This window comes from Bos mutus, chromosome 9, assembly GCF_027580195.1.
Source record: "Bos mutus isolate GX-2022 chromosome 9, NWIPB_WYAK_1.1, whole genome shotgun sequence".
Classification (NCBI taxonomy): Eukaryota; Metazoa; Chordata; class Mammalia; order Artiodactyla; family Bovidae; genus Bos; species Bos mutus.
The window spans coordinates 89,162,318-89,176,187 of NC_091625.1; the positions used below are offsets into that span (position 1 = coordinate 89,162,318).

At 37.7% G+C, this 13,870-nt stretch overlaps 1 protein-coding gene across 1 annotated transcript in view; it reads right to left on the reverse strand.

Moving 5' to 3' along the window:
- SYNE1 (spectrin repeat containing nuclear envelope protein 1) overlaps positions 1-13,870 on the reverse strand; it is a 501,407-nt gene that overhangs the window by 368,193 nt on the left and 119,344 nt on the right. The window contains 5 exon segments of the mRNA XM_070376885.1: positions 2,412-2,521; positions 5,551-5,747; positions 9,082-9,172; positions 9,175-9,259; positions 10,349-10,441. Of these exon segments, the coding sequence (XP_070232986.1) occupies positions 2,412-2,521; positions 5,551-5,747; positions 9,082-9,172; positions 9,175-9,259; positions 10,349-10,441 (576 nt within the window).

Consider the following 13,870-nt stretch of genomic DNA (forward strand, 5'->3'; position numbering starts at 1 on the left):
GGATTTTTACATTAAATCCTTGCTCATGAGCATTAACATAAGTATCTCCCTTTATTTCTCAGACATTACCAGCCACTGTGTTTACTGATCTGGAGAGATGATTAATGTTAGAGAAATTAAAACAGTACAAGCTTAGACATCTGGTCAGAAATAAATCCAACTGGCCAATATAAGAACTTTAGATATGACAATCAGATGGAAAACTGATTTTCTCTGGGCCCTGTGAGGGAGTTCTAATAGACCTCCGTACAGCTTCTTATTCACAGAGCACCATCCATACCCAATCACATTCTCAAAACTCAGAAAACACCAAATGAATACCACGCACACGACTCAGTCCACACTGGAGTTTGCAAGGAGAGCCTTTCGTGTTTAGAGGTGCTTCTTAGGAACATTATTTTGCCTATTGTAGAATAAGTTACTCTGGTGATCAATATTTGTTCCTTCCAAGCTTGGCAAGGAACAAAGAAAACAGTTTCTTGAAACCACAGGTTTTAAAATAACTAACATAGTTCTATCAAATACCAGATTAACTTCACCCAAGTTACCTAGGAAATACCAGTTACTGCTGTTTCATTTAATTCTTTTACAAAGATTTCTATTACTGCAAAACCTTTTCCTACTTGAAAACTTTGGGGTATGTTCCTCTGATCTTTTCCTTCCTTAGATCTGTTTCTAAGAAACACAGTGCATTTTTTCGTTTGTTTGTTTTCCTTGTTTCTGTTCATTATAATCTTAAACCTCTCTGAAAACCCTAGCTAAGACTTGAACAGTAAATCCTAGTTGAGACCTGAATGGTAAAGATGAGAGATTGTTTTTTAACGTGTCTTGAAAGTTCATTTATTACTTTCCCTGATGTCATTTTGCCTAATAAATAGTTTTAAATTCAGTAGTAAATCCACCTCTCTCTAAAAAAACAAAAACCCCAAAACCTAATAGAGTACTTTTAAAAAATAGGAGAATGTAACATGCATTGTTGTTAAGGACAGAATATAGGCATTCTGGTGTGCTGGCTAGAGTGTAAAATGAGACATCCTCCTGAGAGGATTTGACAAAACTCTGCATGCTCTTTAGTCTAGGAATTCCTCTTTAAGAAAGAGTTGTAGAACAGTTCTTATGGAAGTATTTATATAATAGCAAAAAACCAGAAATTTTCAACAATCAATATTGAATAAATTACCGTCCACCTTTATGAAGTTCTAGAGAGAATGGCATGAGAAAGGTGTTGTATCACTGAGGAAATAAAATTATATGTGTACTATGATTCTATGTTCTAAAATTTTATTTATTTACTTGTTTTTGACTGTACTGGGTCTTCACTGCCGTGCGGGCTTTTCTTTAGCTGTGGAGAGTAGGACTCCTCTCTGGTGGCGATGTGTGGGCTTCTCATCGTGGTGACGTCTCTTGCTGCGGAGCACAGGCTCTAGGGAAGCCCGGCTTCGGTAGTTGTGGCGTGAGGGCTCAGTAGTTTCGGTTTCCCAGACTCTACAGCGCAGACTCGATAGTGGTGGCGCATGGGCTTACCACCACCTGGTAAGCTGCTACTCATTGTGAACATACGGAAGTCACATGTGGGATCTCCTCAGACCAGGGATTGAACCTGGTCCCTTGCATTGGCTGGCAGATTCTTTATCACTGAGCTACCAGGAAAGCCCCAGGATTCTATTTTTGTTAAATATATTATATGTCTACATATACAGGGAACTCACACCAAAGTATTAATTTTTTTAAGAATAGATTCTCTACAGAAGGTTAGGTACAAACAATTTTCTTTTCCTTTCCCCCCCAATTTTTGTTTTTCTTTATTTACGACAACAAATATATGTCATTTGAGCACTATGAAAAATATGTTATTCAAACCACTGAGTGGCTGAAAAATCTAAGCACAGTGAATAATTAGAACTTTCATAAGTCTGCTTGACTTCCATATGTTTACAATGAGTAGCAACTTACATGGTGGTGGTGGTTTAGTCACTAAGTCATGTCCCACTCTTTGCGATCCCATGGACTGTAGCCCACCAGGCTCCTCTGCCCATGGAACTCTCCAGGCAAGAATACTGGAGTGGGTTGCCATTCCCTTCTCCAAGCAACTTACATAATAAATCTAAAAGTCAAAATTGGGTTTTATCAGATTGAACAGAAGAAGGAAACTCAGGATGTAAATGCATAGATAATATGATGATACAAAAATAATTCAGTGGTCAAATTGCTAAAATAAAGTTTTTCAACACTCTTATCTTTCATAGATTTCAATTCATATTATATGTATTATACATCCAGCAGTTATTATTAATAATGCTTTCTCTGATTCAGCCAACACATCAGATAAATTTTTCCCTCTAATTTCCTCCCAAGTGTGGGTGATATCAATCTAGTGTGCTATCAATGCTCACAGAAAACCAAATACTTACATCATTCTCTTGCCCATCAGAGCCTGTACTGTGGATGTCAGGATACTGCTTCAGAAACTGGGCCACATAGGTCATAATAGACTTCTCATCTGGTTTATCCACGTCAACATCTAAAAAAATCAAACCCAAATATGAGAAATTAATAAACATTTTAAAAGATATTAAGAATATAAACTTTGAAATCTAGCTAATATACCAAAATACAGTGTTCTAAATGCAGAAGAAAGACAGAATACTATTTAGAGATGGAGAGAGGGAAAACCAGTTTAGTCTGGATAATATACAGTGGAAATTTTATGACTCAGAAAGCTGACACATTTTAGCCAAGAGCTGTTGGGAAAGTAGTATGTGTTTCGTTTAAATAATTTCAACACTCATCAGAAATATGAGATATATATATATAATTATGCATAGATTTTGTCTAGTTACTAAAATACCAATAATATGTACATTACAGAATCAGACTAAATGGGTAGTAAAACAAGTTACAGGCACAGCACTGAACAATAAATGACTATATAGTTTGTATACTATACATGATCACGCATTAATTTATTTCAGAAAAGAGGGAGATGCCTTATGTCCAAGTCCTTACACAGCTTCTCCATTGTGAAGCCTTCTGTCTAAGCCACTGTACATTGAACAATTAAGTACTCTTTAAGTACTTAATTTGAGAGCTGAAAAGATCTCAGTCATTGTCATTTTTAAGTATATAGATGTTTATCTAAAATATCAGTAAAAATCAAACAAGGATATTTATACAGATTTAATAATTACAAAATCAGGGTAAGATTGGATACATTTGGAGATTTCAAATACGATATATACACTTATAGAGCAACAACAACAAAAAAAACTGAACAACCAGAAACCATGAAAATCAAAATATAAAACTTCCCTAATATTTTGTATTCTTTCTTGTGATTTGAAATATAATTTATAGGGATTATCAGTGTAGGATTTAAGAAGTAGTACAACTCAAAAGACTTAAAAATAAACAAAGATAATGTATTCTGGAATTCATGAGATGATTCAAAGGGGATTTTAGAAATAATAAGATCATTGATGTGGAGAATGCATGTGAAGAGTAAAACTTTCATAAAGTGTAAAAGTGGAAAGAAAACAACATTTAATACATGATTTACTACAGTACCTGCTTTTAGTATACATGGGACTAAATCATAAAACAATCGTTATTGATTGATACTGATATTTGGTCTATTTAATCTATATTCCTACAAGTTTATACATTCAAATTGGCTAAAAATTTGGGAGGGGGGAGTTCTCATTAGGAAAATAATTACTTTATATATGGGTTAGGCTTGCATTTGGGCAAACTCAATTTCTGATCATCAAAGAAAATATTAAGATCCTCTGGCCTAGTGAATCTGAAAGAACCATTTATACCTTCTCCTATTCCACTATAGGAAAAAGTTCAGCTCTGATGTATTCTCTGAAGCTGAGGGTTAGGATGTTTGTGGTCTTTCCCCTTGAACTGAGGTGTGTCCTGGATACTAGTGGCTTGGCACATGTGTGTGTGTGTGTGTGTGTGTGTACAGAAACAAGGTGGAGAGCCCTTGGCAACCCTAATGAAACTGGGTAGAGGAGCAGGCAAGAAGGGGAAACAGGGTCACGAAAATGACAAGGGATCTCCATGCTGGCCATCATCACATGGAAGCCAAGAAGGCAGACGGTGTTTTGAGAGCCAGAAATATTCATTCCGAAATCAAGAATCCGCCTGCCAATGCAGGAGGCCTCAGTTCGATCCCTGGGTCAGGAAGATCCCCTGGAGAAGGGAAAGGCAACCCACTCCAGTATGAATGCCCAGGAAGTCCCAAGGACAGAGGAGCCTGGTGGGCTGTAGTCCACGGGGTTGTAAAGAGCTGGACACAAGGACGCAGCGGTGCTGGGAGCAGGAGCTCCGCCCGTGGCAAAGGTCATGAGGAAGGAGGCTCGGCAGACGCAAAGGCGGGATCAAGCCGCAGGAGTCCCCCTGGAAATCCTCGAGCACCTACCCCCAAAACCAGAGTCTGCCTACTTTCTGCTTTGTGCTCTCACCTACACCTCTGACTTTACAGGGGGCTGCCCCCCACTACCTCTCTCTGAAAAAAGAGTTAACTTACAGCTCCAGTTAATAATTCCTGGGTGTGACAGTGTTTCAACCTACAAACTCCTTTGGAAGTCCTCTAGCCTGCCTGAATAGGTTTTTCCGGCCACATGTGATTGCTCAGAGCCTCCCAACTGTGAGAGGCATGAGATGTTCTAAACTGTCTAAACACAGATTCCTTTGAGTAGTTAAAAGATTGATTAGAAATTGTGTTGGTGAAGGGTTTTTCACTTGTTGGGCCAATGTTTGCAGCTAAGTCTCCATATCCCTTACCTGCTGTGTCCCTGGCAGTGTATTGATTAATATAATTGGTGTAAGTAGTAGCTTTAACGTTTGTAACCTTGGACCCTTGAGTTAATTCTCTTTCTTGTTATAGCCCACCACACCTTTGCTCTGTAGAAATGCAACTTTATCTAATGCTTTTGGAGGGTGGCGCCTGACTATTCACCTTTAGAGAAAAATAAGTTTTCTGAAGAAAGGGTCTTAAAATGTTAACAGGCCTCCGGGCCAGGAGATGATGCAAATCACCTAAACTTTTGCATATGATAAGTTTGCAGGAAGAAAGCCTGGCTTACTGCATGACTCTACCCCTTCCCCCATTATCCTCTATGCATAACTTAAGGTATAAAAACTACTTTGGAAAATAAAGTGCGAGCCTTGTTCACCGAAGCTTGGTCTCCCCATGTCGTTCTTTCTCTCACCTTCTGGCTGAATTATTCAGCCTCTTTTCTCCACTAAATTTTCTCACTGAACTATCCTTATTTAACCACTCTTTATATCTTTAATTAACATTTAAATAAGCTGTTGTTTCCTGATCGCCGATGCCATCTCCCCTTCGAATTCCCTGGATCCACCAGGGCTGGACCCCGGCACAGCGGCACATATTTCTCCAAAAGAAAATCTGTGCAGAAAGATACCGTTCTTTCTCACTTTCCAAGGTTTTCTGAGCTCTCGGACGCATCTATCATTTCTGGGTTTAGGATGCAGCCCTCCCGAGTTGAGGGACATAAATGCCAGAGTCCCTCTACATGCCTTCAGGGTCCAGGAGCCGGGGGATCCCCAGCTCCGTTTCAGCAATGGTGAAAGCCTCCTCCAGGTTTTCTCGGTTAGGCCTTCCTTTCACCTTCTGCAGGTCCACTAGCTCCGGCCGAACAGCGTGGATGACAGAATGAAAGGCCACTCCACTTCTCCAACTCCGGCCGAAGTCTTTTACTTCTATTCCACTCTGCCTTTAAAAAAAAATGATAACGTCACTTTCTAAACAGGTAATGCACGCTTCCTCAAAGACTCAATCCAACCTCCTCCACAATGGGTGATGTACGATCAGCGATAGCAGTTACCTGGTCTTCAGGAAAAATAAGCAAAACAAAAATTTTAGCGGAAAATTCTGGTTCCATATTTAAGAGTTTTCTGATTTCTGATATAGCTCTGTATCAGTTAACTGGTTTTGAAAAAAAAATAATCAAAATTTTTAGCGGATAACAAGATGTGTGTGTGTTCAGTCGCTAACGTGTCCAACTCTTTGCAACCCCATGGACTGCCTCACCGGAAACGAGTTAAGAAGTAGAAATTCTGGTCCTATACTTAAGAGTTTTCTGGATTAGAGCTTTCAGGCGTTTGAAAGCCTCAATGTAAAGCACATTTTTCAACTGAGAGAAAAAATACCTAACAAAGGAAAAAAAAAGGAACATTTTAAAAACACCCCAATTGATAATAATTCACCTCTGTGTATTTTTTTAAGAAGCCTCTAACACATTTCTAATGACAATGACAAGCAGCTTGTGTTTAAATGCACAGATCATATCAGACAAATATAATGTGGTTGAACCACATTAAATGTGGTAGAATGAACAAAATGCAGAGGGATGTGGTCATCTCTCTAAATTAGCCACAAAAAAGCCTACACTCCACACAAGTACCAGCAAGATTAATTTACCCTACCAATCAAACTGTTTGATCAAACTGTGTTTTAAATTCTTCTTTTTAGAATTGCCTTGAGGGCAAAGCACTGGTGACAAATCTTTGCTCTTTCATAGTGGGTTTAATTCAAAGCCAATTACTATAATTAAGAAGAGATTCAAGTTGGTGGTAATATTTTGTTGTTGAAAACAGAAGCGAGGCAAGTTCACAATGAATAATTTTTTTTCTTCATGTAACTTATCAACTATAAAGGCAGTTTCAAAAGTGTTGCACATATGTCTTTGAACAACATTTTTGATTAAGTCTAGAGTGTTTAATGGCACCCCACTCCAGTACTCTTGCCTGGAAAATCCCGAGGGCGGAGGAGCCTGGTAGGCTGCAGTCCATGGAGTTGCTAAGAGTCGGACACGACTGAGCAACTTCACTTTCACTTTTCACTTTCATGCATTGGAGAAGGAAATGGCAACCCACTCCAGTGTTCTTGCCTGGAGAAGCCCAGGGATGGGGGAGCCTGGTGGGCTGCCGTCTATGGGGTCGCACAGAGTCGGACACGACTGAAGTGACTTAACAGCTTAGCAGCAGAGGAAAGGTGATCGGTGAATTAGGTAACATTCAATAGATAAATACTCTGGTAATTTCTTTTTAGAAAATTAGCCTAATTAGAGTTGTTTCTAAAATAAAGCAGAAATAATACCACTCAATTCTTTTTATTTACTATATTCTTAAAATTTCCACAAACTATAAAATACCATATATCTTACTGAAACATTGATTAATATAAAAAGTTGGTAAAGTGAAAGTGAAAGTGAAGTCGCTCAGTTGTGTTCGACTCTTTGCGACCCCGTGGACTGCAGCCCATCAGGCTCCTCCATCCATGGGATTCTCAAAACAAGAATACTGGAGTGGGTTGCCATTTCCTTCTCCAGGGGATCTTCCCGACCCAGGGATCAAACCCGGGTCTCCTGCATTGCAGGCAGACGCTTTAAACTCTGAGCCACCAGGGAAGCCTAAAAAGTTGGTAAATGCCCTTAAATTTTTTTCTCTGCAAACTTAAGAGTTCGCTTAAAATCTTGTTTTGCCAGCACACACTCAGCTTGCATAATTAAATGCCATGTGGATCAACAGACAACAGACTATCATACTGACATTACTGCAAAGTTTTATCATGATAGCATCGTGATATATGTCACATCATATACGTGATCACCATCCTCTCCTACTCAGGACATCTCTTCTCCCTACTCCATTAAGCTTAAAATAGATCAGTGATGCCCACTCTGGATGGAATGTAAAGAGCACGCCAGCAATGTAGGAAGGGCTTTCCATTTCATCCCTACTACAGTCCCAAGAGCCAAAGCTTTGCTTTCAGAAATATTTTTGATTGCAACTTGAATCATCAAAATATACCCCCAATTAGAAAACAACCAACACACTTGAAAAGTTAAACAAAACTATATAAACTAGTAACACTAATTATATCTTCTCTATGTTTATTTTTTTCGCTCCTTATTTTTGCTTTCAAACGCTTTAAAAATAGAACTCCCTATGTTTAGTGCCTCAGTGTTTCATAATGATAAGTACTTGTTTACAACTATTTTCCAGAAGTAGAGCATAAAATTCAGATTAGATTTAGGCATGAAAAGCAAAATAGAAAGTGAGTCAACTTTATATTTCATTAGGAAAATCTTACAAAAACACAACTTCTATGTGAATAGATCTTATTACTGACCACATCTGACTGCAAAATGTTGGTATGATCAATTGAAAACTCTACTGAAACTGCTATCAGACGGTACTTTGTGAGAGTAGGAATTTTATATCCAGTGTTAATGCATATGGCCTTCCTGGTAGCTCAGTGGAAAAGAATCTTCCTGCAATGCAGAAGATGCAGGTCTGATCCCTAGAGAAGGAAATAGCTATTCATGCCAGTATTCTTGACTGTGAAATCCCATGGACAGAGGAGGCTGGGGGGCTACAGTCCATGGGGTCACCAAAGAACTGGACATAACTTAGTGACTAAACAATAACAACATTATCCCATATATGCACACACACGTAAATTTATTATGCTCTGAGGCAAACAAAACTAGAAGCAAATTCCCCGTCCATAAGCTGGAGTTGACAAAATAATCTACATTCCAGACAAAAGATGAGATCAAAGGAAACATTGAAAAATAAAATTGCTGGCAAGTTTCAGGACATAAAAACAAATTATAATTATTTCAGAATGTGGACTTTAGTTCATAATATTACTGAATAGCACGTAGTAGTCTCATGAAGAGATAATCACGTTTAAACCTCTAATTTATTTGTGGAAAGATTATTCAATAGCAGCAGAAAATCCAAACAATGACCTAAATAGAATTAGTCCTCATGCTAATCAGAGTGTAGGGATTAAACAACTTAATCGGGTCCCATCACACGAGTGAAGAAGGAATTAGCTTTATTAGAGCATTTTTCTAGAGTATCAGGGGTGCTTTCTGTCTACATTTTAACTCAAGACGAGAATGAAAGGAGACCTGAAGCCAAGCCAGTCATTCATATGTCTCCACAAATTTTGCAACCACTGCAATGAGTACTCAGTCATAAACTAACTTCAGTTTTTCAAGGGTTTCTTTAAACAAACCCCTGCTAGGAACTTACTTGGTGACTATGTACTGGACCCAGTTCAGTAGCGCCTTCTTAGCGTTTCCTTGGATCTTGGTGGCCACCTTCCGTTTGCTTGGGGGCTGGCGGTCTCAGAGCTGACCATGCTGTCCACGGAGGACGTGCTGCTGGACAGAGCCTGCAGCTGAGGCAGGTTGCTGGTCAACTCCTCGATCTGCGTGTGCAAGTCAGCAAAACATCAGCATTATCCCAGTTCTCTCATCGGATGTTTTACTTTTCCAGCTTGATGGGTCTTAACATCCTTAACACCCCTGACCATGTAGGCTCTTAAAGGACACGACTGATGCCTTACTCCTCTGTCCACTTCCTACCACATCTAAAATGGGACCTTGGACCCAGTAATGAACAGTTGTCAAATACATGCATGAATGAATAAAAACAAAACCTAATGGTTTTCCAGACTCATAGAATGTACACATCAAGAGTGAACTCTGTTGTTTTAGATTGAAGTATATGCAATGTTAAGTGCAAAATAGCTAGCTAGTGGGAGGCTGCTGTGTAGTGCAGGGAGCTCAGTTCGGTGTCCTGTGATGACCTGAATGGGCGGGATATGGGACTGAGAGGAAAGCCCAAAAGGGAGGGGACATATGTATACATATGGCTGATCCGCTTCATTGTGCAGCAAAACTAACACAACATTGTAAAGCAACTATTCTCTGTAGAGTTGTATACCTCTGTATAGTGGTATAAAAGTATTATACCACTCTGAAGACGGGTGCTTGTTAAGGCGGAGGCTATTTATGCATGTTGTGGGTGTAGGGGGTACAAGGGAAATCTCTGTCCTCTTTGCTCAATTTTTCTGTGAACCTAAAACTACTCTAAAAAATATTTTTCTTTAAAAACTAATCTATTGGCTAAAAGAATTATCCTGGATAGATTAGCATGTTAATTTCTCCCTTCAATATTTAAAAGGAGTATAGAACCTCTTCCTTCCAGAGGACAACGTAAAATTTCCTGAAGTCTTTCTACACCAATATTTCATCTCCATCATGTCCTGACCACTTTTCAGATTGGGTATCTAGGCCAGAGGTCTTTAGGGACTTCCATCTATAACACTTTAACAGAGGATAAAGGACCTTTTCCTGCTCGCAAAAAAAATAATATACATGTGAAGGTCACATTTCTGGTAACTTGAGGATTAACCACAGAAGTATGGAAAATGAGGGCATCTTCATTATGGAAATGCACCACTATCTCCATCCATGACATTCTATTAACTGAAAAGGGAGATGAAGGACAGTACCTGGAAATACAGGATAATGGTCCACATCAATCCGAGAACAATGGAGGGTCGACCATCAGCTATATCAGTGGAGTTAATGTTGACTAATTTAATCTGTTCAAAAAGAAAAAGTGTACTAGTAATGTACTAGAAGATTACAGACCGTTTCATTATGCAATAAGGAGCACTTTATTAGACATCAACAACATCTGGCAATGCCTGTGCAGTGGTACACAAGAGTAAGTAAGGTGAGACATAAAAAACAAACAAGCATATGGTTTCAGTGGAAATTCCACAAGCATTCATTAGGTGCACACAATCAACACAACTACAGAATGAATTTCAAAAACTAGTTTGAAGTTGAAAAAAAAATATGACATCATGCAAGGAATTACTAACAAAATACCAGACAGGGAAAAAAAAAAGGGTTATTCTTTACATTCAGAGGTTGACTGGAACGTAAAAGAAACTGTGAGGGGTATTTTAAGAAGATGCACTTACTTTGAAGTTTGTTACCAAATTGCATGAAACTTATGTTCTCTTTTACCTATAAAAGTCAGGAGTTAAAAATTCTAAAATTTGTACTAACCGGTGATCCTCTGTACATGGACTGACATGAAAAACAAAGGGAGAAGATGATACATATACATAAATAGTCTTTCAAAATCCACGTTATTTGTTCAGAGTGGGTAAAAAATGTAGGTGGTGAAGGCAGAGCATAATTTGCAGAATACATTTTAAAGACAAAGGAAAGCCAAGAAAGAGTAAAGCAGAAAGTGATTGTGGGGCTCAGTTCCCTGCTTTGGGGCACTGACAACCGAAAAGCATTTAGGATTAATCTGCTTACAGTTGTCCTCACTTATTCATTTTAATGACTTCCCAACTATGAGAAATGTGACTTCCTAAGTCTCGGGAAAATGGACTCGTATGGTAGGCCCAGCTTAGTCAGTCTACAGAATAGAACTGACAACTGCTCCTCATCCTCTTCACAACCACTGAACAAATTAGAAAAAAATAAAGTACTCCTTAGATTCCAGTTCAATAATTCTCAGCAGGATTTAATAAGGTGTGCTATTAATGATAAAATTCAGGAGTTTGTAAATGGTTTATCTTCTTAAATTATCAGAAGCAAAAATATCCCACAAATACTTTACTCTTGACTAATTAAAGTTATTAGTTAGGTATAAGAAGAGTAAGGTAAAGGCTAGCACAAAAGTCACTGTAAATAATTTGAGACATACCCATGGGATTTTGCTTCACTAGTGAAGTTCATTCATCAAGTTCAGAAAGAAAATAAAGAAAAAGGAGAATTCCCATAGATTACAAGCATAGGTGTTTATTTCTTTAAAACCTAGCACATAAGATATGTAGTACTTTTTTATTGTATTAATAATAATAAAAGATTAAACTATAAATAATATTTCTTTAATCTTTTATGGCAGAACCTATTGCAATCTCTTATATTCATTTTAATTGTTTTGTTTTACACCCTCTCCAGAATTTTCTCCACATCCATTTTAGTATCTGTGGGCCACAAATTTATAACATATGCTAATAACCACAAGATTAATGCATTTAACAGAAGACAAATTTTTTCTTTTTCCTTACATATTATTCTTTTTAAAATGCAATTGAATATATAAGTTGTATTTCCTACCTCAACCCAGTTCCAATTATACTATGACATTTACATATTCAGCTTACTATAGAATCTAAAGATCTTTTGCTCAACTTGTGAAGAAAGAATGTTTTTCAAAATTATTTTTTTTCTCTTAAAAACCGTTCCATAATGGGTTTGAGGAGCACAGGTTTTATGTTTGTTTTACCTCCTCTACCTTGAAAAATCCTACGAAATGTACAATAAACTTAATAATCTAAGATTGTAGGACAGGCAACAGAGAGACATCCAAAGAGACTAAAGAATTCCAGAGACCAGAAAGGATGAATCACACAAATGACCCCTCAATGGAGAAAAACTCATGGAAAGTAGTGATGAATCTATTCCTCAGTCATACAAGTCTTATTAAATACTAACATATCCCTTTTTATGTAAACTAGTGGAAAATAAACAGAACGGTAGGGTTTTCTTCAAAAAAAACTTGAAGAGTGTCTTTGTTATTCTGTAAATCAAGCTAGAACCCAAGTACTAAAAAAATTTATCATGTAAAGAAAAAATCTAAATGGGGAACAAAGCAAATATAAACATTAAAGAAAAATTCTTGAAAATATGTTTGAGATATAAGTTCTTAAATTATAAAGAACAAAAATAAACAGTAAGAGGGAGGGAACCAAATAATTTTCAAAAACTCCTTCTATCCCATAGTCAATTATTTTGTGAGCCAATGGGGTAAATAAATACAACAAAAAAGAAGCCCAAACCATGTATTTCAGGAAGATTTTTAAAAATTAAAACAAAAAAATAAATAAAAATTAAAATTAAAACAGGTTTTGAGATTTGTGGAGACAAAAAATACTTGGGATTTTTGTCCTAATACTCAAATGTATTACTTTTTGCCCTTAACAAATATAATATTCAAAATCTGAATTCTCTACTTTCTAAAATTTACTTAGGTTTGTTCTGTGAAAATGGAGATGGTACAAAGAAGTTTTCTGTGAAAATAAGACTTTTTGGTTTTCTTTATAAATGATGCCTTTCATATTGAAAGGGAAAGTCGCTCAGTCACGTTGGACTCTGCAGCCCCATGGACTGTAGTCCATGGAATTCTCCAGGCCAGAATATTGGAGTAGGTAGCCTTTCCTTTCTCCAGGGGATCTTCCCAACCCAAGGATCGAACCCAGGTCTCCCACATTGTAGGCAGATTCTTTAATCTGCTGAGCCACAAGGGGAGCCCAAGAATACTGGAGTGGGTGGCCTATCCCTTCTCCAGTGGATCTTCACTGACCCAGGAATCGAACCAGGGTCTACTGCATTTTTCTCCAAGCCATTAATTAGTAAAAAGAATTTTGTTCCGCCTTCTAGTCAAAGAATATACATCAGAACGAGAAGAGCGGACATGCTCGCCCTGTCGATGAATACATACCAGAACAAAGAAGGACACTATTGTTATATCAGTAAAATAGACGTCAGAATGATTTGGAAAACTCTAACTATTCCGTTAACTGAGGCTTCGACCAGCTTTCCATGAAAAACTCGTTGAGCAAGAGAAGGAAGAAGAGAAACACTCCATTAGGATGATGTTAGAGTGACCTGGAAACAATGTTTCCAGCAAGTTTCCAACAAGAAACTAAGATTGTTTTTTTGCACATCGCAGTGCCTAGACTCTCTGTTTGGCGTGAAGTCAGCACACCTGACTGAGCTTTATCCTGACTCACTGCACTATCGACTCATCAAAATGTAGATTATTTAAGAGCCAGAATATAGTTTTCTTTAATTTTTTATTTTTCCAGAGTTCCTATTTTACAAAAAGTATTCAGTTATGCACTTGTGGAGTAAATGAATTAATTTAGTGCATAAAGAAGTAAATAATTGAATTATTCTTTTTTCCAGAAGTATCTGGATATCATTCATAAAGCTGATTTTGG